Below are 22139 nucleotides of genomic sequence, written 5' to 3' on the forward strand. Positions count from 1 at the left end.
TTCATAATTTTCTTCACATTCGGCAACATCTGCAATAAGTATATGGTACATTTTAATTCACTAGATGAGTACTTTTAGCTTATATGACATTATACTATCAGGTTTGTTTATTGCTTTCTTGATGAATTTTCTTTATTAACATCCTATTGAAGGTCGTAGTGTTATTTTTATGTATTCTAGTCAAATGATGTTGATGTCATATGTTTCCTACTTGAACTCTTTTTCTTAATTGGTTAACAATATTTCCTTTATATCTATTAGGTACCTCATCGTTATTGATGATATATGGTCTGCATCAACATGGGACACTATTAAATATGCTTTTCCAGAAAATAATCTTTCTAGCAGAATCATAGCCACTACAAGAATTGTTGATGTAGCAAAATCATGTTGTCCGCATGGTAATGACCGCATCTACGAAATGGAAGCCCTAAGTGATCTTCACTCCAAAAGGTTGTTTTTCAAAAGAATATTTGGTTCTGAGGACAGTTGCCCTGATGTGCTTAAACAAGTTTCAGATAAAATATTGAAGAAATGTGGAGGCCTACCATTGGCAATTATCAGTATATCCAGTCTACTGGCAAACCGACCGGCAGTCAAAGACGAGTGGGAGAGGGTCGCAAGGTCTATTGGTTCTGCATTGGACAAAAACCAAAGCTTAGAGGGAATGAATAGCATACTACTATCCCTTAGCTACAATGCTCTTCCACCTAATCTGAAGACCTGTTTGTTATATTTAAGTATATTTCCGGAGGATTATGTCATTGACAGAGAGATTTTAGTGAGGCGATGGATAGCAGAAGGCTTTGTCTCTGAAGAGCGTGGACAAAGCAAACAACAGGTTGCCGAGAACCACTTCTATGAGCTAATCAACAAAAGCATGGTCCAACCAGTGCTTGTCAAGTCCACGACATGATGCTTGAGCTCATTATTTCGAAATCGGTTGAAGATAACTTCATCGCTTTAGCGGGTCACGGCCAGACTGATCTGGCAAATCGCCGTGGTCTTATTCGGCGACTGTCGGTTCATTATATTGACCAAGAGCTTGCATCTGTATTGGTAAATGAAGATTTAAGTCATGTTCGATCTCTAACAGTGACACAGCATCAGCTTGCGTCAAACACTTGCCTAGTCTTGCTGAGTTTGAAGCTTTGCGTGTGCTTGATTTTCAAGGATGTCAAAGTCTGCAAGAATATGATATGAATGGTATAGATAAGCTCTTCCAGCTAAAGTACTTGAGCCTTAGGGGCACTGACATTTCGAAGCTACCATCAGGAATTTCGAGGCTATATGGTCTTGAGACGCTAGATATTAGCGACACACATATCGAAGAGTTGCCATCAGAGATTGTTCAGCTCATTAAGCTACAGCATCTACTTGCATGCAATGGGCCTGGACTAAAGGTATAAAGAAGATACCAAATGGGATTAGAAATATGAGGAACTTACGGGTGATCTCAGGCTTTAATGTTATCAAGAGTTCATTAAGTGCAGTGGAGGAGCTAGGAAATCTGACAGCTTTACAAGAACTCCATCTACAGATGGACGGCCAAGGATCTCAGGAATACAAGAGGCATGAAGACATGTTACTTTCCTCTCTATGCAAGCTTGGCAGATGCAAACTCCAGTCTTTATGGATACGGTCACTCCGGTTCTTAGATCCTTGGTCCCCTCTGCCATCTTCTCTCCAAAGATTTCGGATGACCACTAACTATTTTTTTCGAAGGATGCCAAAGTGGATGGCACCACAACTCACCGCTCTTGCATACCTAGACATTAAATTACATGACGCAACGGAGGAGGATCTGCGCATACTTGGAGAGATGCGTGCCTTACTTTCTCCGGAGTTAACATTCAAGGGTGTCCAAAAAGAAAGGCTTATTGTCAGAAGCCATGTATTCCCATGTTTGAAGGAATTCTGGGTTATTATTAGTCCTTCCAAGGGCAACATATTTGAAGATTGAAGAAGGGGCGATGCCAAAGCTTGAGAAGCTTGACGTGCCATTATTTGTGTCAGTGGTAAAAGCATCTTACTATTACTAATTACTCCCTCCGTATAGGAAAAGAAAGTCATTTTGGACAAGGTTTGGGTCAAACATTGGGAATATAAATCATGAATAACTTTTAAGTTGTTGAGTTTGTAAATGTGAAAGCCATATAAATAGATTTGTCTTGAAAAATACTTTCATAAAAATATACATATATCATTTTTGGATAAATATTTTATAAAAATAAGGAGTCAGAGTAATGCTTTGGAGACCGTGTCGCTGTCCAAAACAACTTCCTTTTCCTCCAATTAGTCGTTAGGGTCCAGTAAATAAATTCATGCGCGTACCTACGATGCAAGGTGGAAATTTAAAGATTATAAATGTGGATGAAAATATTATAGAGTAATTACTAGCTAAAATCTATTACAATCGGATAAAGATAATAAGTATTGTGTTCGAATAATTAACAAATGAGAAGTAGTTCAAGGTAATAGTTTTGTAGCAATGTGAACTCATTTTGTTTCCATTGGAGACTCCACATTACTTCTCACGGGATATGCTATAAAAAAAGACAAATCTTAAAAATTCTCATAAAAATCAGAAACATCAACATCAATCCTATAAACTCTAATAACTCTAATAATCATAGTAATTGATCTATTATATTTTCTAAAAAGCTACTCACTACTATCATTATGAAATTGTTCTAAAGTGAACCCCTAAACCTATATCTAAATTACCTAGCTCTGCCATTATAAAAAAAGATCTAATGTAACCCCATAATCTTCATCCAATTTACCCATGCATATCATTATAAACCATAACTTAAAATGTCATTCTAAATTTGTATCTAAGTTACCCACGTATATTATTAAAAATAACTTGAAGTAAACGCCTAAATCTTAATCTAACTATCTTCATGTTTATCATAAAGAAATGTCCAAAAGTAAACTAATATATGATTCTGAATTACCTATTTATATCATTGTTAATATACAAATATTAAGTTAATGTATATACGCATGATGGGTGTCACCATGTAAACTATTTATATATGTATTTGAGGAAGTGATGAAAAATATCGATTTTTATGCTAAACACAATACATATGAAGGTGCGATACAAAATGAAAAAGACATGCATGTGGATGGAAAAGTGTATAGAGTAATTACTAATTAAATATCAATCATAACAGTATAAAAATCATAACAGTATAAAAATAAGTACACATCTATATAAGTATTATGTTGAAGTATTAAAAAAAGAGAGAGTAGTAGGTAAACAATTTTGATTATTAGTTAGGAGTCTAATTTCTAAATAATTTTTTAAATACAATAACTTTTAAAAATATTAGCCCGTGCGGGAGTACGAGTTGATAGACTAGTATGGGTTTAACTTAGGTATTAACCATCTCCCATGTCTAAAGCATGCCAAGGTTAGACTTCGTACTAGACACGCGACATCTTCCGAAAGCAAGGCTGCAGCAGCTGCCATAAGGAGCGAAGCAAATGCCATCGGAGAAATGGAAGAAGACGCGGAAGAGAATGACACTGTTGAGGAATTGCGTCTAGGTGAAATTTTACTCCTGCAAATGCGGGATGTTGCGCTGCCTGCTTGAATGAATATTGTGGTGAAGCTTTAAGGTGCCATTCGTTTTTTCCTTTCAGACAGGAAAACATATGCGGAAGCTCAAATTCGGATGTCCCAGAAGAAGTGGTCTTAGTTCCATTCGGTTATGTTGAAACCTTGTATCAGATGTCCTATTTAAGTACTTGTGTGTAACTTAATTTGCTGGATCATGCATTATTTTAAGTCGAAACAGATGGATTGATGTCATGTTTCAGAGATGTAAAGGTTTGGTCACTGCTGTAATCTGAACTGCTACAAGCTCACCTGCTGACTGCTGTACCAAAGTCTCAGAGATGTAGAGGCGGGCGGGACCTTGGGCCGGGTTTGGACTTTGGACTTTGGATGCAAAGCATTTTGAAAACCTCAGACCTCAGATACCACACAGTTTTTCACATTGTGGGCGACATAGAATACCACAGTTTAAGAAAACTTTTTTTTTTCTTTTGCAGTATTTTATTTCAAAAACAATGGAGTGTTCGGCGATCACAGTATTTTGCAGACATCAAGTTTATTCGTTCATGCCGATCCTATCTTACATATAGATCAAAATCACCAGATAAAACAAGCACCAACCAGTTGCTCTTACGTGATTATCGTTGTAGCATGTGGTAGTAGTATTAGCGAGTAGTGTTTGGATTTAGATCATAAATTCATAATGCATTCACACGTTCGAGCAAGAAGCAGCAGCCCTGCTCCTCCACGTCGGCCAGCAAGTTACCTGTGGGCCGGCCTAGGACGGAGGAGATATTGGGCCGGCTATTTGAAAATTATTTAGACCGATGGGCCGATGAATGTTCAATTCATTATTTATTTGTTGTTCATCATTGTTTCGTTATTATATGCTCGATATTTTTGGGTGGTAATCATTGTTTCGGAAAGAATGGTGACTGCAGTTACTTTTTATCACTGTAGATGTACTAAAAGTACGATTAACCTAGCAGAATGCCCAAAGACGAGGGGTAGCCTGCCAGACATGGGATGGGCAATTTGGGGAAGTAGTGGCCAGTCTTTATCGCCGCGACTGACTAAAACCAGGAGGAAAGGAACGCTATTGGTCGACTGGTTATTTTCAGACGATCTGGTCTGGTGTGCAGCCGGTCTCCCCATCAGTCACCCAACCGCTCACGCGGCAAGTCTCCCGGTAGGGGGCGCGGCGCACATGCCCCCGCGGCGCAATTTTCTTCGTCGCCGCCGCGTGGGGAGCTCCGTCCCGTCGCCGTCGCCGTCGCTCGGTCGCTGGCCCCCCATGAGCCCGGCCGGCCGTGATTGCTGCATGTTAGCATCCCATCTTCCCGTCACCTACGCACACCTAATCCCAGCCCCAGGACAGGCGTTCCTGGCAGACCACGAAAAGCTCCCCTCCCCCGGCCCCGCCCGGACGCGGCCTATCATCACGGACGCAACGCGATGCATCCCCTTTTCCCCCGAGCCCCGGCCAATCGGACGCGCCAGAGTGTCGCGCTCGCGCCGGTGATGAGATGAGTTGGTGCCGTAACTGCAGGTACCGGCCGGTCTCCTAGGACCTAACTCACGTCCACTCCGGGCATCACTCATGGCCGCCGATGATCGCGTCGCGTGCGCGCTGGCCCAGGCAGCAAAGAGCGCCTTCAACGATCCGTGTCGCGGCTCGGGGTGGTACTGGTGGGGATCCATCCATCATCCATGGACGGACGGGGCGGACGACCGAGACGAATGCTTCCTCCTCACGCCTGCTGATTGCGGGCGGGGAGGAGCGGCACCGGCATGCATGCAGCAGCGGCAACAGTGGCGGCCGGACCATGGCGCGCATGCATGGGCGCCTACGCCCTACGCGGCATGGGGCCGGCCGCAGCGCGTGGCCATGCCTCATCACCACTCCGTGTCGGACGATCTATCCATGCATGCTTATGAGTGCGTTGCACGCAGCGTCCGAGAAAGAGAATGTACGGCTCGTCGATCCCCCCTGGTGGCATCTCGTCGTCTCACGTGAGGACGAATGGAGGGGCATGCATGGCCGCCATCAGTTCAGGCTTCGGCGTACCAAATTGATTGCGTTTTTGTCAACACATTCAGCAATAATAGAATGGCTCGGGTTCCTTGTGCCCGACGTCAGGCTCGGGCATGCGTCAGAGGACATTTACGCTTCAGATCTCGCTCGCCATTGCTTCTGCCGGCGCCGGGTCCCCTTTTTCTCGGAGCCACCCAGCCAGCGACACCTGATCATTTCCTCTCGTGTTGACCTGACGAGTAGTCAAGAATCAGATCGCCGAGCTGGAACAACAGGGCTCGCTCCTATACCTACGAGAACGAGACTAGTGTGCAGCAGCAGCAACAAAGCGGCCAGCTGCTGAAATGGTGGTATAGACAGAGACCCCCGCTCGCTGTACCCAAACGAGCCCCGATTCAAACCTGATGGTGGCCAGTGACAACAACCATGGCGCCCTGCACGCACACCAGAACCCCTGTAGACTGTAGTGTACGGTACCAGCAGCATCTTGCAACGCATTGCCACAAGCAGTCAAGCACACATATACACAGAGAAGGCGCTGCTGCTGAGAGCCGATCAATGTGACACTACACATGTAGCATGAGAGCCGATCAATGTGTTACTGTGTCGTCCTGCAACGATCGAATCCAGGAAACAGTGGTTTTCCCTTGTGATCAGGGCAACACAACCACGCCGGCCATGGCCAGGCGGCCACAGCTGCTCCCCGCGTCCATCTGTCCTGGGGGCCCCCAGGCAAAGAGTGCTGTTAACTGTGGATCTAGCCACAAATGACAGTTGCAATGCATGTGAGCCGCCATCATTTCCATGAGATGTGAAGGAAGCTCCCCATCCGTCCATCCATCCATCCATTCATCCATCAGGGGGGCCACAGAGCGCTGCAACAACTGCAAGCATATGCATGTGAGATCACAACCACACACACACTGATCACAGCTAGCTTTTGGACGGTCATGCACGATCAATTCCCCGTGTTTTCCTCTCTCTGCACTTGTAAGTAAGCAAGTTAGCAGGGCATGCTGGTGGTGGCCCGGGCAGCAACATTTCATGGGGCCACGGCCCTTTTTCCTTCACTTGTGCTCTTCTTTCCCCCTCCCCCCCCCCCCCCCCCCCCCCCCCCCCCCCCCCCCAGTGCCGGCCTTTGCTGCTTTCGCTGAGATAGCAAGGAAGCTGATTAAATATTGGACAGCAACGGGTAGATGCCCTTGACTTGAGTGTTCCTCTCTCACCTCAGATCAGTTGGGGGCCCCCTAAACCTAAAACCTTGCCCTAGCTAGGACTCACTCACCAGGTCACCAGTCACTGCACTACACTTGTTTGGTGGTACAAAACCCAACCAGCCAACCAACCCTCGGCGCCACTTTTGGACTTGATGCGCGTCCTCCAGCCTCACATGCATGCGCCATGCAAGCAGAGATTATCAGCCCTTCCTTTTGTTTTAAGTTTGGTACCTGGCTCTGCCAAAAAAATGATCATAATTTTGTGTCAACTTTTGCTTTTCGATAGTACTTGCATATATGTGCTTGATTGAACTAAAGGGGAAAAAAAGGTGCCTTAAACCACGTACTTAGTTTCTCTGGTTGTTTGATTAGTGGTTTTCATACAAGCTTTTGGTTGATCGCTGGTCTTGTCGGCCTTGTTTGGAAATGGTTGCGTTTCAAGTTAAAGGCAGCTCAAGTCTAGGTAATGTCAAAATCAGCTTGACTGTTAAGGCAAAGCCTAGGTTCATTTTATACCCAAGAAAAGAGTCGAAAAGTCGTAAGAACAACACCCCCCCCCCCACCCCCCCCCCCCCCCACACACACACAACACACACACCTGTTTCCAGCCCTCCATGACAACACACTCTAGGAGAAAGATACTGTGTGGATTATTCTTCCTTCAAAAAACATACTTGCATTTTTTTTCTCTCTCTCTCTCTTGTCCACCATGTGGCAGCAGAGCAGTTCCACACCAACCGATCCTAGATCACAGGCACTGATCAGAGGAAGGGTTTCAGACAGAAAACGTCAGAAAGGCAGCTAAGCTAATCTGTTCCGATTTCGTGCGCTCTAATCCACCTCCGGCCTGCCTGCCGAGCTAGCGAGCGAGGTGCCCTTGGGGTTCGAGGCGATCGATCGATCGATCATGTCGTGCGTGCCGTGGCCACGAGACCCCACGCATTCATGCGGTGTGGTGGCCGGATCAGACCAGCCATACAGATATGGCTGCCTGAACTTGACCTGAAGCAACCAAACCAAACGCCAACGCTGGCCGGTGAGCTAGGAGCAGCTGCAGCCTGCATGCTAGGTCGTAGCAGTCATGTGGTGCGGTTAAAGGCGCTGCAGCCTTTCGGTCTTGGGCGCCAACCACTGATAACTGCGCAGAGGCAATTGCCAATTGAGGTCCTGTTTAGTTGCTCCTAAAATTCTAACTTTAGCACTATGCAAAAAGAAGATTCCCCATCACATCAAACTTGCGGTACATGCATGGAGTACTGAATGTAGACGAAATCAAAAACTAATTGCACAATTTTGTTGTACTTCACGAGATGAATCTTTTGAGCCTAATTAGTCGATATTTGGACGATAATTCATAAATACAAACGAAACGCTACAGTGTCGCATTTATGGCAAAATGTCAATTTGGCACCTCCCAACTTGGGAAGTAAACAAGTGCAAGGCCTGATGTGGGTTGGGTTGGGTACTTGGGTTGGGTTGGGTAGGCAGGCAGGCGGCAGCCCAGCAGCAGCGGTAGATTAGTGGAGTACTCGCCTATCCTAAGAGTACAGTCAGAGACTAGGGCCTAGTACTGCCTGCCACTGCCATGTTGTAAGTTATTGGAAGGCCATGCCTTTGCTTGGTGCTTGCACATGAATTAGGTGGGTGTTTGTTGCTCATTGCGTGCCTGATTTTCAGAGTTAGGTTTAGCTCCCTCTCATCTCATCACATGCAAAAACAAAGGCATTGCAGCTGCACTGCACATGACCATGATCTACTTAAAAAGTACCATAACCCACCAACTAGTAGTCTACTAGTATCAAATGCGAAAATGGTGATTCTTTTGAAAGTTTTCACCGAGTGGCAGTAACTTGTTTATGCTCTAAAACTGTTTTCTCTTGATACAAAAGCATAAATGTGTCAAGGCCCCTCAATGTCCTCCTGTCTGTGTACCTGCACTGTGCACCCAAACGTAATACTAAAAGCGATGTGAGCAGCTGCAGTCAGGTACCAGAGGTACACTCCCAGTCTCCTCTCCCTATACTCTGCGCCTGCATGGGTGTGGTACGGTGTGCCCCCCTCTGCTCTGCCGCTATAAATTGAAGCCATGTACTCATACACTCCATTGTTGCCATAAACAAAAGCAGCACAAAGCACGGATCCCTGCCTGATTAAAGACCCCCAAAGATTTGCATTAAACTCCAATCATCCTCTCCAAGCTTCATCGTTTGGCTTCCAGTTCGAATGCTTAGCTCCCTGTTGCGATCCGCGCGCCCTTTTCTAGCTCACTGTTAGGTGAAGCTCTAGCAAATGCAAAGCAGCTGCAAGTGAGTGAGAGTAGTGGTCCTCGTCGTCGTCCTGCTTGCTGATGATCAGATCTCCAACTCTCAAGCAGAGTAAACGCCCGCTCGCACCCTTTTTTCAGATCAGTCCTGTGGCTTTGACAACACGCTTGCTCTATGGTAGGGGGTTCATGCGTCTCACCATGAAATGGATCCATCTGCACTGCAGCCATGTTCACCGGTGGACGATCTGCCCCCTTATCGGCTGCTGCTAGAACGTTCCTCGAAGAAAATTGGTTGGGTGTGGTGTCTTTGACCACCTTAGTAAAATTTTTAGATCATGTTTGGATTCACCCAACTAAAATTTAACTAGCTAAAGTTTAGAAAAAAAAATTTAGCTAGCTAAAGTTTGGTTAGGATGAGCTAAATGATAGTTGAAGAGTTATTTGTCTATCCTACCCCTCTCTTCCACTTTAGAAACTTTTTCCGAGAAAGGTGGAGGGACAATTTAGTTTTTATCAAAAAATCTTTAGCCAACTAAATTTTAGCTGGGTCTCGTTTGGATCCATAGCAGTTATAATTAGCCAACTAAAATTTAGCTGGTAGATTCATATAGGATCTTAATGTTATTACAACCCTTTTAATGTCTAATTTCTAGCAAGCATACCTTTTTATTCAATAATTTTGTTCTCTATCATTCCATCTTATATGGGAGTAAACTGTAAATCTTTACATGAGTTTTTCAAAAAAGAAATAAATCTTTTTACATTGAATCAGTCTCGGTTACAATTTGGTCATGCATTCGTCACTAATCGGCTGCCATGGATCTCTGTCCCCCTCCACAATTCACAATTGGATATGTGAGAAGTTGGTTCATGACAAGCCAGTGGTCCTCCTTTTGTTAAGAAAGAATGTGGCTCGCCACTTGTGGGAGTGGCTTATGACTTGCGAAAGCAGCTTAGCTTAGCGGCTTGATCCACACGCCTGCACGTGCGACGACCCAAGCAGCCACACCACCACCATGAGACGGCTGCTGCTGCTCATCTGCATCCGCTACTGCAGCTGCTAGTGGTTTGCAGCCCGACTCCACTCCGGAACGCAGAGAACGCCCTAGGCCTCTGCTAGTAGTGGGCTTGAAATCCGGATAAAGAGAACTCGGTGCAATGGCTTTCCCTGCCTTATCTCGATCCAAGAATATTTTTTGGTGACGCTACATGAGTAGTAGCTTTTTTACTGCTTTTTTTTAAAGGCCTTTTGCTCTGCCCATTGTGTGATGATGCTGGAATCGAATCTGAAAATGACTTTGATTGTTGGAAGGAGGAGAAGAGAAAACATTTGATCCTTTCACCTCTCTCACAAGCTGCTTCTCCTTTTTACCCGTTTTTTTTCCCCTTTTGACAAAGGCTTTTCCGGTTTTGTTTGGACCAAAGGGGGGAAGCGGTGGGAAAGAGAGAATGTGAGCAGATAGCGCGGATCCGATGGTGGGCATGTGTGCGCGCGCTTTCCTGGCCTCTTTCCAGGCCTTGGATTCCTTGTACTGCTCCCACTACCATTTGTCCCTTTCTTACCCATACCCCACCTCCTCCTCCTATATTTATCATGTCACTTTTTTATCTCTTCTTTTTTTTTTTACATTAGCATCACAGGAGCAAATTGTAAATGTTTACGGACAGTTTCCGAATGAAAAAAGAGGATAAAGAACTAGGACCATCTTGTTTCATGGCCCGCGCAAATAGCGCAGCTAGCTAGATTTCTTAATACTAACATTTGAGCTCTTTTCTTGAAAAAATCATTTAACTAATTTTGTGTTGTTGTTTCATTACTGTTGCTTTATCCAAATTGCCTTTACCAAGACATAATCTTTTTAAAAATTGTATTTATGGCGTCAAACATGAATTTTAAATAAAATGGAATACCTTGTTCAAAAATATAGTTTTTTTGTTTATTGAAACTAATATATATTTTTTGTCATGTGATGTGAATTTCTACTGGAAAGTTTTAGGGACCGATTCGTTTGAAACCAAACCTTGCCACACTTTGCCACGCCTAAGGTTGTCGAGTTTGACCAAGTCAGCAGCTATTTGGTTGTAGCCACAAACTATGACAGGACTTCTTTTCTACCATATCGGTCGCACATACCTGTGATTAAAAAAAGTGTGGCAAGATACTCCTATGCAAGCCAAAAAAAGTGAGCAAACAATTTAATGAACTGATTATTGGCAAGAAATTGTGACAAACATTAACAATCTTAATATATCAACCGAAGAGGCTCATAGTTATGGTGACATATTATATATATTCTTAGATTTTAAGAAGAAGATACGGGTGAGTTTGCTGGACGTAGATTTGCTTCTTGGCAAGCATTGAAGTTGGCCCCCGAGTGTGTTTACGTGGAGATGTTGATGTATTCCAAAGGGTAAGCTAGCTAGAGGTTTGATCAAAACGTTGGTTATTCCTTATTGTGCATCCACTCAAGTCTCAATTTTTTTTGTTCCTTTCATATATTTCAGATACGTATAAATTTTTTTTCCTTTTATATATTTCAGATACGTATAAATAAATGCATGGACTTGTATTTGACATGGGCTCATACCCTTGTTCCAATCACGGAATCACTTTCTAATTTCCTTGTTATTTTAATTCTGAATTTATATATTTATTAGGTGTATTTAATGTGGACTCTTTAGGTTGATCTAAACCGTTGGATCATTATAAAATCCTACGGTGCATGTTTAATGGACTCTTTGGAATAATCTTAGCCGTTAGATCATCATAAAATATAACAGTGTGTATTCTTTTCTTTTTTCCGATTAAGTAGAATAATATGAACGTGGTAATTTCTAGGCCCTCTCAGTGAACGTGGTGGCTTCTTTTAACACTATTGTATTAAGATAATAGATTCCTCACATCAAGGAGAGATGATCATACATCATCTTATTAGGGTGGTCCTTTTTTCAGGCAATGCTCCTATTTCAAATCCAGTGGACTAGCATTGACACTCACCAAACAAAAGCTTATCATCAGCTGAATGCCCCATTTGGAACGTGGGAAACCCTATCACTCTACCACCTAGGAAACCCTAATACCCATTTCCCATCTGGTATAGCCCCCCTTCAAGATGATCATTACCGTGTTCTTTTTGACCGGGGTTCGGGAAGTCCAGTGCTCTACCACCTTAACCGCGACGCAAAGGCAATCATGAAGGGCGATTGCACTTGCCAAAAGGCAAAGCCAGGGCGGGGTTTCACAGTGAAAAAGCAGGCAAGGCCATCATCAAAGTCACCAAAGCGCCTCACGCCTCTCGTGCATCTTCGCTTGGACTTTGGGAATTGAGAGAGAAAGATAGTAAAAAAAAAGAACAAAAACAAACAACAACGCCACACACATCACACATGTGTGCTTGCACGCCTTCCTTCTCTGCCGCTTTTCCTGTGAACCCCTGATGTCTACTCCTCGCGCACAAGTAAACCTAGCTTTTTTTTCTTTAGGGCAAGTGCACGAGGACTAGACGAGATGGTGCGGTGGTGCCTCTTTCCCCTGTCATTAACTCGTGCGTAACCCCGTTGTTTTCGTGTGCTTTTCGTTAACCCGGCGAGCCAGGGCACTCAGCAATAGCAAACCTGATGGCGCCTTCAAGTTTTTCCTGATGATTTTGCCGCACGCGTGATGGATCAAGTCTTCATGGAAAGGAAAGAGGAGATGGGCCATGGTCCATGCCTCCATGGAGAGAGAGCCGCCGTGTGGATGCTGCTGGGTCGCCAACATGTCTCGCTGATGTGACTCGGTTAGATCTGCGAAATCCTAGAAGCCGCTTTTGGCCTTGGATCGCTGTAGTAATAAATACTACTCCTGCGGCGCTGCCCGAACAAGCCTCCGATCACAGCGCAACGCGCGGTGTTTTTGACTGTTATTCAATGCCTTCCTCGATGCTCCGTCGCCAGGGTTGATTGTTACTGCTACCGGCAATCCATGCCTGCTCACGCCAAAGAAAACGCATTCCCGGGTCTCTCTCACTGTCACTCCAATGCAGCGCTGTCGCGCTGTCTTCTGAATCAAAACACTACCTACGTCATAGGGTACGTGTACCGTCAGTTCGAGGGGCGTTCGGCTCCGGGGCCAGCGGATTGCTCTAGAAAAGTTTTAGAGCTCGATCCGAATTCGTTGCTGAGAATCCTTGAGATTTGAGTCCAACCATCGTTACCATGAAATAATGCGCTAATATAAGAAGTAATATGTCCTGCCATTCCAAGATTAAAAAGATTTGCTCTCCAATACAGTAATAACAAAAACACCGTCGGTTCCTCCAGCCCTGCCGATCCAGCAGTCCACGCATCCATCCGACTATCCGAGCACAGGCACAGCAAATGAACTGGCTACAATAATGCGAATGGCATGTCGGGCGCGGCAAGGCACGAGGGCGATGGCATCCGCTCGTGAGTCGTGATCTACTAGGGCTCACTCCACATCCATGGCTCCATGCTATTCTACTGCTAGCGCTACAACCAGCGACCAGTGCTTCACTGCTTTGCCCTGTTGACGAGTATGGTACCGCACGCATTGGATTCCTCCCGATCCATCCAACTGCAGTGCAGTGCGGGGCATGCAGCGTGGTAGATCGACCAGCTTCAGACCAGTCAGAGATCAGCCAGATCAGATGGTACCTGCTGCTGCGAATGCGCAGCTCCATCAGGCATCTCAAACGCAGAGAAAAGAGGGGATCAAAAGGAGAGAAAGAAAAGAATCAGAGAAACAAAGGAAAGAAATAAAGGGGAAACGAATGAGCAGTGGCATTTTCGCGAGGTGCATAGCTTCTTTTCAGCTTTATTCCGGTGCATGCACGGTTCTTGCTTGCATTTCATGTACTGCTGCTTTGTTCTTGGCCTGACACCCTTCTTTTTCGGCTTTGTCAACGTTGCAAACAGGGTGGTGATCAAAGTACAGATTAGTACTAGTTTAATCACTGTTTCAAATAAAAAAGGGAAATAATAGTAGGAACTGAAATATTTTTTTTCTTTGTTATTTTGGTTCAGTTTTGCAGTTGAGGTTTAGCTCAAAGCCTCAAACCTGTCATGGTGGCACTACAGACCCACCTGTTCCAACTATGCAAGTGGCCGCGACCCTACACGAAAGCTCCCTGGTCAAATGTCTCAGCATGCTGCGCAGAATCATTTGTCCGCTGTCTGCTAGCTGCTCCCCTTCCGATTGCTTGCTCCCCTGCATATGGCACATGATGGAGGGGAGGGCTCCGGTACTGCGAAACCATTGACAATGGGGGTGATGGAAGCCGGGAGGGAAGAATAATGCGGTGCGCCGGCCATGATCTCATTTACATTGCTTACAAGGAATAGAGACCCTCGGGATTTAATACACCTCTTAGTCTTCGAAAATGATATCGTTACACTTCTTCTTCTTCTTCTTCTTTTTAAAAAATAATGCATATGTTTCGTTTTAACACATGGACCGGTTGCAGCAAGCACGGTGCGTGTGCATCAACGAGACTTTCGTACTACACTTCTTTTACAAGATTCCCATTGCACACGCCTTGTTTGTGTACAGCTCAAGGTCTTGCAAAGGCCAAAAGAGGGGGGGGAAAGAAAAGGAAGAGCCGGCAGTTCGTTCATGTGACAAAGAGCAAAAGCTAACGCCAAGGTCAATTACCGCAAAGCTACATGGCACCCGGCACACACGCCCCTCAGGAGATGCTGTCCCTTGGTAGGCATTGACCACCGGAGCAATGCAAGATCATGGCGCATCAGCGCGTTAATTAAATCTGTCCCTTGAGGGGCTCATGACTCGAAGCCGCATCTTCTATCATGATTGACTAAAAAAACATAGTCCCAATTACTAAGCCAGAGGTATCATCGATCGATCACGATCATCTAGCTTGACCAACGAGAAAAAATAATATTTTATTTCGCCTATGCATGGGCACAAATTTTATTTTAGGGAACGCAAATTGCATGGACATATAAACAATTGAAGTTGCGTCCTCCTCCGGTGCAGACAGAAAACTTTTCGACTCGATGGGGGTCCCGATACACTCCATTCCGTTACGGCAAACATATGCGCGGAAAGCTCATGTATAAACATACATACGCGTACTGACTTACGGCGAGCATATGCACGCAAGTACCGAATTCCGTATAAACCGGGTCATTTCCTTTTCTTTTCTTTTCTTGTAAACGGAGTTCTACGGGCATGCGCGGTATTGGTACATTTCTTCCTCCTTTTGCTACCGTTCTGAAAAGAAAATTCCTTTTGCTACCATGGATGCGCACCGTCTTCCTACACGTGGGAGACTCGCACGAAAGCATGATTCACACACTTGCTCAGCACTTAAGAATGCCCGCAAACGCAACCGTCGCGCGCTAGGCCCCACGAAAACAACCAAAGGGTGGGTCGATCCTCCCGTATTCGATTCCTCTCGCCATGCAATGCAACCACCACCATATTCCCGATCCCAATTCGCGCGCACGATCCCGGGCTCTTTGTTCCTCCCGGCCTCCACGCTTACTTCCACGGCACAGCTCGATACGGACCCCGACAAAGTCCTCAATCCTGTGCCAGATCCCCGTTGCCCACACGAACCAACGGCGATCCGATCCTTGCAAGCCCGAACGGCGCCGTGGGAGCAAACTGTGCGTGCCAGGGCACAGCGACGACGGTGCTCGCTGTCGCTGGCATCTTGTATTCTTGTTCCAATTTCCAAGTCGGCTGGCGATCGCATAGACGAAGGTACGAGGCGACGGAACCCCGCCCGGGACGGGGTCTAGACTCTACCGAGATGGGATCCGCTAGGTTTGGATCCCGTCAGATCATGCCGGCTCGGCCGAGAATTTTTTGTCTGCGACTGCGACGCGACGAGAGCGTACGCACGCACCGCTTCCTGATTGGCGATCCGTGCCGCCGCGGCTCCCGTCCGGTGGCGCTTCTGTTGTTGCCGCGCGCCGCGCTGTGCCGAGTCCGCTGCTCTGACGCGGCCGGCCGGGTTCACTTCACCCCACGTGTACAGGGAACTCGGCAGCCGCTGGATGTCACGTCGCGGGAAGACCCAGGCCACCATGCCGGCGGGGGTGGTGGGGTGGGGGCCGTCGCGTCGCATGGTCGGGTCGGTCTCTGGCGTTCCGGACGGGGCGAGGCGTTTGCTTCCGTTGCTGGGCTGTGCTGCTTCCTCCTTTTCTTTCTCCTCGCGAACTTCCTGGTGGTTCAGCGTGATGCGGCGGTATTCGGAGACTCCAAGTTTTGTGCTACGACTTTAACTCTACCGCACCCGTCGTTGCTTCGCCCTCGTTTTCCATTTGGTGGATGTCAATACCGTCACTGTTCTCTGATAGTGGGACAAGAAGCTAATGTGGCCGTCTTTTTGCAGGTACTGGTTGGATACAGTACAGCGCCGGTAGGTTTCACATGAGTTCCAAAACGTCACCCAATCCCAACTTCAACTTCATTTCGTCGTCCTGGGTGTTTCATACGGCAATTTTAAATGTACCACTACTAGTTTTTTAATTAAAAAACTGGTGTACGAGAAATCTTTTACCAAGAAATTGTAGCCAGTCCACAGCACTCCTCCTAGTACTAGGAGGAGTGCAGCCAGTAGGACGTATCTTTCCTACCGTATCGTGCCGCAGGTATAGCGCCTTGGGAGCGGTAAAGGCCGGCCGCCACTCATCACCGTGGCGCGCCTTTACTGTAGCCTAGGGGATAGAACAAAAACACCAGCAGTAGTACCACTAAATTCACGTCACTTTTGCAGTCGCCTACTCGGCTACTCCTACATGGCTACCACCACCACCTCGTCACGGCTCCCAACAACATGAGCAGCCAGAGAGAAAGCTCCAAACCTCCCAGGTCCCGAGATCAAAAAGATGCGACCACGCAGACGCTGCACACACCCCAACCGATTGCTAATCACCCCAACTCGATGCAGCCGAGCTGTGCCTCCTGGGCTCTTGGCCGTACCTCCACAGCGTCCTTCCAAAACTCCAAGACACAAGGCGACAAAACCCAACGAGACCTCAACTCCAAAACTCGATTAGAAAAAGGGCTTGGAATTCTAGGGTAACTTAATTGAGACAAAAACAAAAGCTCAAAAAAAGAAACGGGCGCGGGTATTCCTCGGCTCCTCTTCCCTAGTAGAATACGTACATGTGAGGTGTGACAAGACGACGACACCCATCCAAACAGCACCGAGAAATCTCAAGTCTCAACGGGTGAAAAGGAAGGAGGGGGAGGCAAAAAGAAAAAAGAAAAGCCGGAACGCATTCCATCTGCTGAGCCTGCGCCTTGCTTGGCTACGCCGGGTCTACGCTGGACCGGTGGCACGGATACGCAGCCGTGGGCCTGTAGGGGACTAGTACTGGTACGTCATGTCAGCCGTTGGAGGGAGGGTGCGCCGCCGGCCGCGGCGGTGGGTTCTTCCTCACTGCGGGGCCTCGCCGGCGTTGGCGGCGGCGAGGAGCCACCGGTCCATGGGCACGCACTGCGCCTTGTGCGCGCGCTTCCAGTCCAGCGCCTGGCACGCGCGGGAGCAGTAGTTGGCGGCGCCGCACACGGAGCACCGCCGGAACTCGTGCCGCCGGGTCTCGCGCCGCCCGCACCGGACGTGCGAGCACAGCCGGAGCTCCCCGCCGTCGCTGTCGCTGTCGCCCGTGCCGGCGCCGGGGCCGAGCTTCTTCCCGGCCGCCGCCTGGGCGCCGCGGGAGGCCCACCAGTCGACCATGAACTGGTTCGCCGCGTGGGGCTCCGCCTCGGGGAGGCTCCACCCGAAGTCCGAGAGGAGCGGGCAGCCGCCGGCGCCCGCGGCAGCTGCCGCCGCGGCGCCGAGCGGGACCGCGGCGGCAAAGGGGTGGCGCGAGGCGGCGGCCGCGGCGAGAGCGAGGGTCAGCTCGCGGGCGTTGGCGGCCACCAGGAGGCGCCGGCCCTCGGCGGGGTCGCGCCGCACGCCGTAGCCATCCTGGAGGCAGTGACCGAGCTCGCGGAGCGCGTCGACGTGGCCCAGCGCGGACGCGCGCGCGCACAGCGCCGCGCCCGCGCGGAGGTCGCGGTCCGACTTGGCGCCGCCGCTGCCGTTGAACTGGATGACCGCCAGCGAGTAGAGCGCCGCGGCGTGCCCGCCGACAGCCGCCCTCGCCAGCAGCGCCGCGCCGCCGCTCCGGCTCCCAAGGCAGTAGAAGCGAATCTGCAGGCAGAAGCAAACGCAACCGTCATCAGCACTCGTCCCCATCACGTACGCAAGGTCGAGTTGAGGAGCAGAATCAACTCGATCAACTCCGCTAACTTGTTAGGGTTGTTGGGCGTGGCGTACCATGCCGAGAATGTAGCAGGCCTCGAGGTTTCCGGCGTCGGCGCAGCGCTTGAGGAACCTCTGCGCCGGCTCGGACCACGCCGCCGCCTTCACGGCCAGCGACGCCGGCGAGGCCTTGGCGAACACCATCTCATGGCCGCCCAGCTCGTTGAGTCTCTTGCACCTGAAAACGCCAAGACGTCAGTGGCCAATACTTTCTGCCTCCACCTATATCCCCATGACCCCGCCTCTATGTTTCCGTAAACTGCAAGATAATCCCCACTCCCCCACGCATTTCAAACACTGAAACGCGCGAGGGATGGGGAACGCTTGCAATCCGAAGAAACACGAGGGGCTTCCTCCTCATGGGCAAACGGATTGATGATGATGATGATCAGGGGCGCGGACGTACGTGAGGTGCACGGACAGCAGGTCGGAGGGCGCGGAGGCGGAGGCGGCGAGCTTGGACAGGATGGAGAGGACGAGGTCGTCGGGGAGCTCGTCCAGGTAGTCCGGCCCTCCCGCGAGGCGCTTCCGGCGACCCTGGCCGGCGCACTCGCCGGCGACGGCCGACTGCCCCAACATCGGCGCCGACCTCTTCCTCTTCTGCCCCACGGCGACCTCGCCTCCGTTGTTGGAATACAGAGACCCGCTCCTGGTCCTCATCTCTCTCCCTCCGCACGAGTCGTCGTCGCCGCCTGGACGGGGACTGCGCGCAGGCGGAGGCGGGGGAAGCGGGTGGGACGGCCGGGCGAGAGCGAGCGAGACGACAGGGGAGCGCGGTGCGGTGCTTGTGCGGAAAAGGGCGAGCAAGCCGAAGGGCTTTTATATAGAGGGGGAGCGTTTCATCCGTACCGTGGGCCGTGGTGGGCCCGGATTGTCAGGAGAGGAGGTCGCTTCAGTTTTTACTGCTTTATTTATGGTGCCCTGCCAGTATTGAGCTGACCGTATGAGTGCTGCGATAACTCTACGCGCGGCTCAGCGGTTGAATGAAAAGCATCAATGCCATAGGCTCCCTTCCTCCTTTTTACCGTCAGCTTTTCTGAAAGAAAGCCTGCGAGAACAAGGACGGTGCAATGGGAGTTTCCTCTTCTTTGAGATGGCGTTTGCTTTTTACTTTGCTGTACGTTACTCCTTTTTTACCTTTTCCTATTTTTTTTCTTGAGACGTCCGGAGTGGAGTACTACGGCCTTGTTTAGTTGGTCAATTTGGGAGATGCAAAATTCCTGTTCTAGCACTGTAGCACACTGTAGCGTTTCGTTTGTATTTGTAAATTATTGTCCAAATATTGACTAATTAGGCTCAAAAGATTCGTCCCGCAAAGTACAATAAAACTGTGCAATTAGTTTTTAATTTCGCCTACATTTAGTACTCCATGCATGTACAGTAAGTTTGATGTGATGGGAAATCTTCTTTTTGCATAGTGTCAAAGTTGGGAGTTGGAGGTAACTAAACATGGCCTCGTACAGAGTACCTCGACAGTACTGCAGTATAGCGCTCGTAGTCGTAGCAGATGCCGATGAATGATGTTGTCGTGTACTACGGGGGGCGTTTGGTTCCTTTGCTTATTTTTAAGCAAGTATCACATCAATGTTTAGATACTAATTAGGAGTATTAAACGTAGGCTATTTACAAAACTCATTACATAAGTGGAGGCTAAACAGCGAGACGAACCTATTAAGCCTAATTAATCCATCATTAGCAAATGTTTACTGTAGCAACACATTGTCAAATCATGGACTAATTAGGCTTAATAGATTCGTCTCGCCGTTTAGCCTCCACTTATGTAATGGATTTTGTAAATAGTCTATGTTTAATACTCCTAATTAGTATCTAAACATTGATGTGACACTTGCTTAAAAATAAGCAAATGGAACCAAACCAGGCCACAGTCGCCTGCTTATTTTTCAGATGGAGAGCAGTAATTTGTGTGGCTTAAAAGCTTGCCTGCTCAGTTGATCTTAAAAAAAAAAAAAGAGCACATGGCTCCGTGCATCCGTGATCTTTTTTCTTTTGGTTAAAAACAAGGCTTGTCGTCGTGCAGTGTACATGCGGAAACTGTTTCCCGCAGAAGCAAAGCCGCGGATCGGGCAGTGCTGCATCACATTTCCCCGATAGGGAATCGCAGCGGCTAGTTTATCTGCCGCGGCACGTGAGTCGTCGATGCCCCGGCGAGGAGGCACATGCGGCCGCGCGTGGAACAGGACAAGGGGGAGCTTCCTTTTCTCCGCATCGGTGAGGCAGGTGGGCGTTGGCGGGAGCTCCCGGCCGGCCGGCCTGACGGGGCCCCTGGATGTGCGAGCGAGTGAGCTCACCTCGGCCGGCCGGCCGGCGGTGGTGGTGGTGCTGGTTGGGTCGGGGTGGTTGGGTTGGGTTCCCCTCTGCTCGTCTCGTCTAGGGTGGGTGGGTCGACCAGACCAGACCAGAACCGGATGAGCCGCGCGGCGCGCGCATGGCGCGATGCTGCTGATGCGGGGCGCTCCATGTGTCGCGCCTCGGGTCCCTCCCCCACCCGAGCGGCCGCGGCCGCCCTCTGACCCTGAACCGCCTTCTTTATTGCCGCCATCCGTTGCCATGTCCGTCCCCTACCCTCGGTCTTTATTGTTTCCCCAGCATTCACTCGGTCTCAGTCACTCGGGACTCGGCTGCCCATCCGCTCCGCCGCTACGGCCATCCGCTCCGAGCAGCGCCACGGCCTTCACGAGAGCAGGATTGATTCCCATGCGCTGCGCGGCAGGCACAGTCAGCAGCCAGCACTCAGCTCAGCAGGGGGGCAGGGAGTAACACGAAAGTAGTTGCAGGGGGGGAGTGGCTCCGGTCCGGCCAACTCCATTTTCTTTTTCCAGGCACGCTTGTCAGCATGGGCTGTCAACGTTTTTTTTTTTCGAAAACTATGGGCTGTCAACGTGACTTGCATGTCTCCATGCGATCCGTATGGTATGGCACAGGGAAACCGTCAATTCCTCGAGAAGATGGCGGAGTAGCGCTGGATGCGAACGCTTGTGCTTCGGGACAAATGGGTCTGCATAGACTCATCACAGGCATCTTTCGCTGATCTACTACGGAATGGGCGAAATCTTGTGCTCTTCCCAGTTCTGCCCTCTTGGGAGTTTGGGACGTGGACATCGGCCCAATTCATAGAGATCATAATCAGCTTCTCCTCCGGTTGAAAAAAAAGAGCGTTGGATTGGATCGGATACGGATTTGAGAAAAAAAAAGTGCAATTTAATATTCTATTTGAAATAATCATGGCACATTGGCACGGTGTGCTCAAAACATTGTAGCCGGTGTTGTGCATTCAGGCCTCTTTTACCTTTCAAATTGTTTTTTAATAGATGAAAGAAAGCTATCTTGGTAGCAATATACCGTGCTGGTCTTCTTTGGAAGCAGACTTATGAGAATATGACATTTTCGGGTTTGGGGCTGAGAATGCTTAGGAAGATTTTCGTTAGAGAGGAGCCGATCTAGTTTCTTGGAGATGCTTATAGGTTCGGTGTACACGCGTGTGTTTATATAGAGTATGCCGCTCAAGCATTTTGCCTATGCTTGTGTCTCAAAAAAGAAAAAAAATATATCTACTCCTTGATATGTTGTTATAATTTACTAATTAAGTCTGAATTTTGGCTGGGACAAAATGGAGATGGTTCATTATTACTCTTTAAAGAAAAAGGATTTTGAAGTATGTAAAGTAAACATAGCAATTACTCCCTCCGTCCCATAAAAACTGTTTGTTTAGAAACTTTTAGACAAGATAGTAGCAATGCTAAAAGTCCAA

At 48.3% G+C, this 22139-nt stretch overlaps 1 protein-coding gene and 1 pseudogene across 1 annotated transcript; one reads left to right on the forward strand and one right to left on the reverse strand.

The window, feature by feature from the left end:
- Positions 1–768: 768 nt before the first annotated feature.
- On the forward strand, positions 769–3504 carry LOC140220151 (disease resistance protein PIK6-NP-like; annotated as a pseudogene).
- A 13666-nt stretch (positions 3505–17170) lies between these two features.
- On the reverse strand, positions 17171–19176 carry LOC117859326 (F-box protein At1g67340). Its single transcript, XM_034742558.2, has 3 exons — positions 18777–19176; positions 18386–18548; positions 17171–18259 (listed from the first exon to the last, which is right to left on the reverse strand). Exons 1-3 carry the CDS (start codon positions 19028–19030, stop codon positions 17501–17503), a joined length of 1176 nt encoding a protein of 391 aa, XP_034598449.1. The 5' UTR covers positions 19031–19176; the 3' UTR covers positions 17171–17500.
- Between the last annotated feature and the right edge of the window lie 2963 nt (positions 19177–22139).

This window comes from Setaria viridis, chromosome 5, assembly GCF_005286985.2.
Source record: "Setaria viridis chromosome 5, Setaria_viridis_v4.0, whole genome shotgun sequence".
NCBI lineage: Eukaryota > Viridiplantae > Streptophyta > Magnoliopsida > Poales > Poaceae > Setaria > Setaria viridis.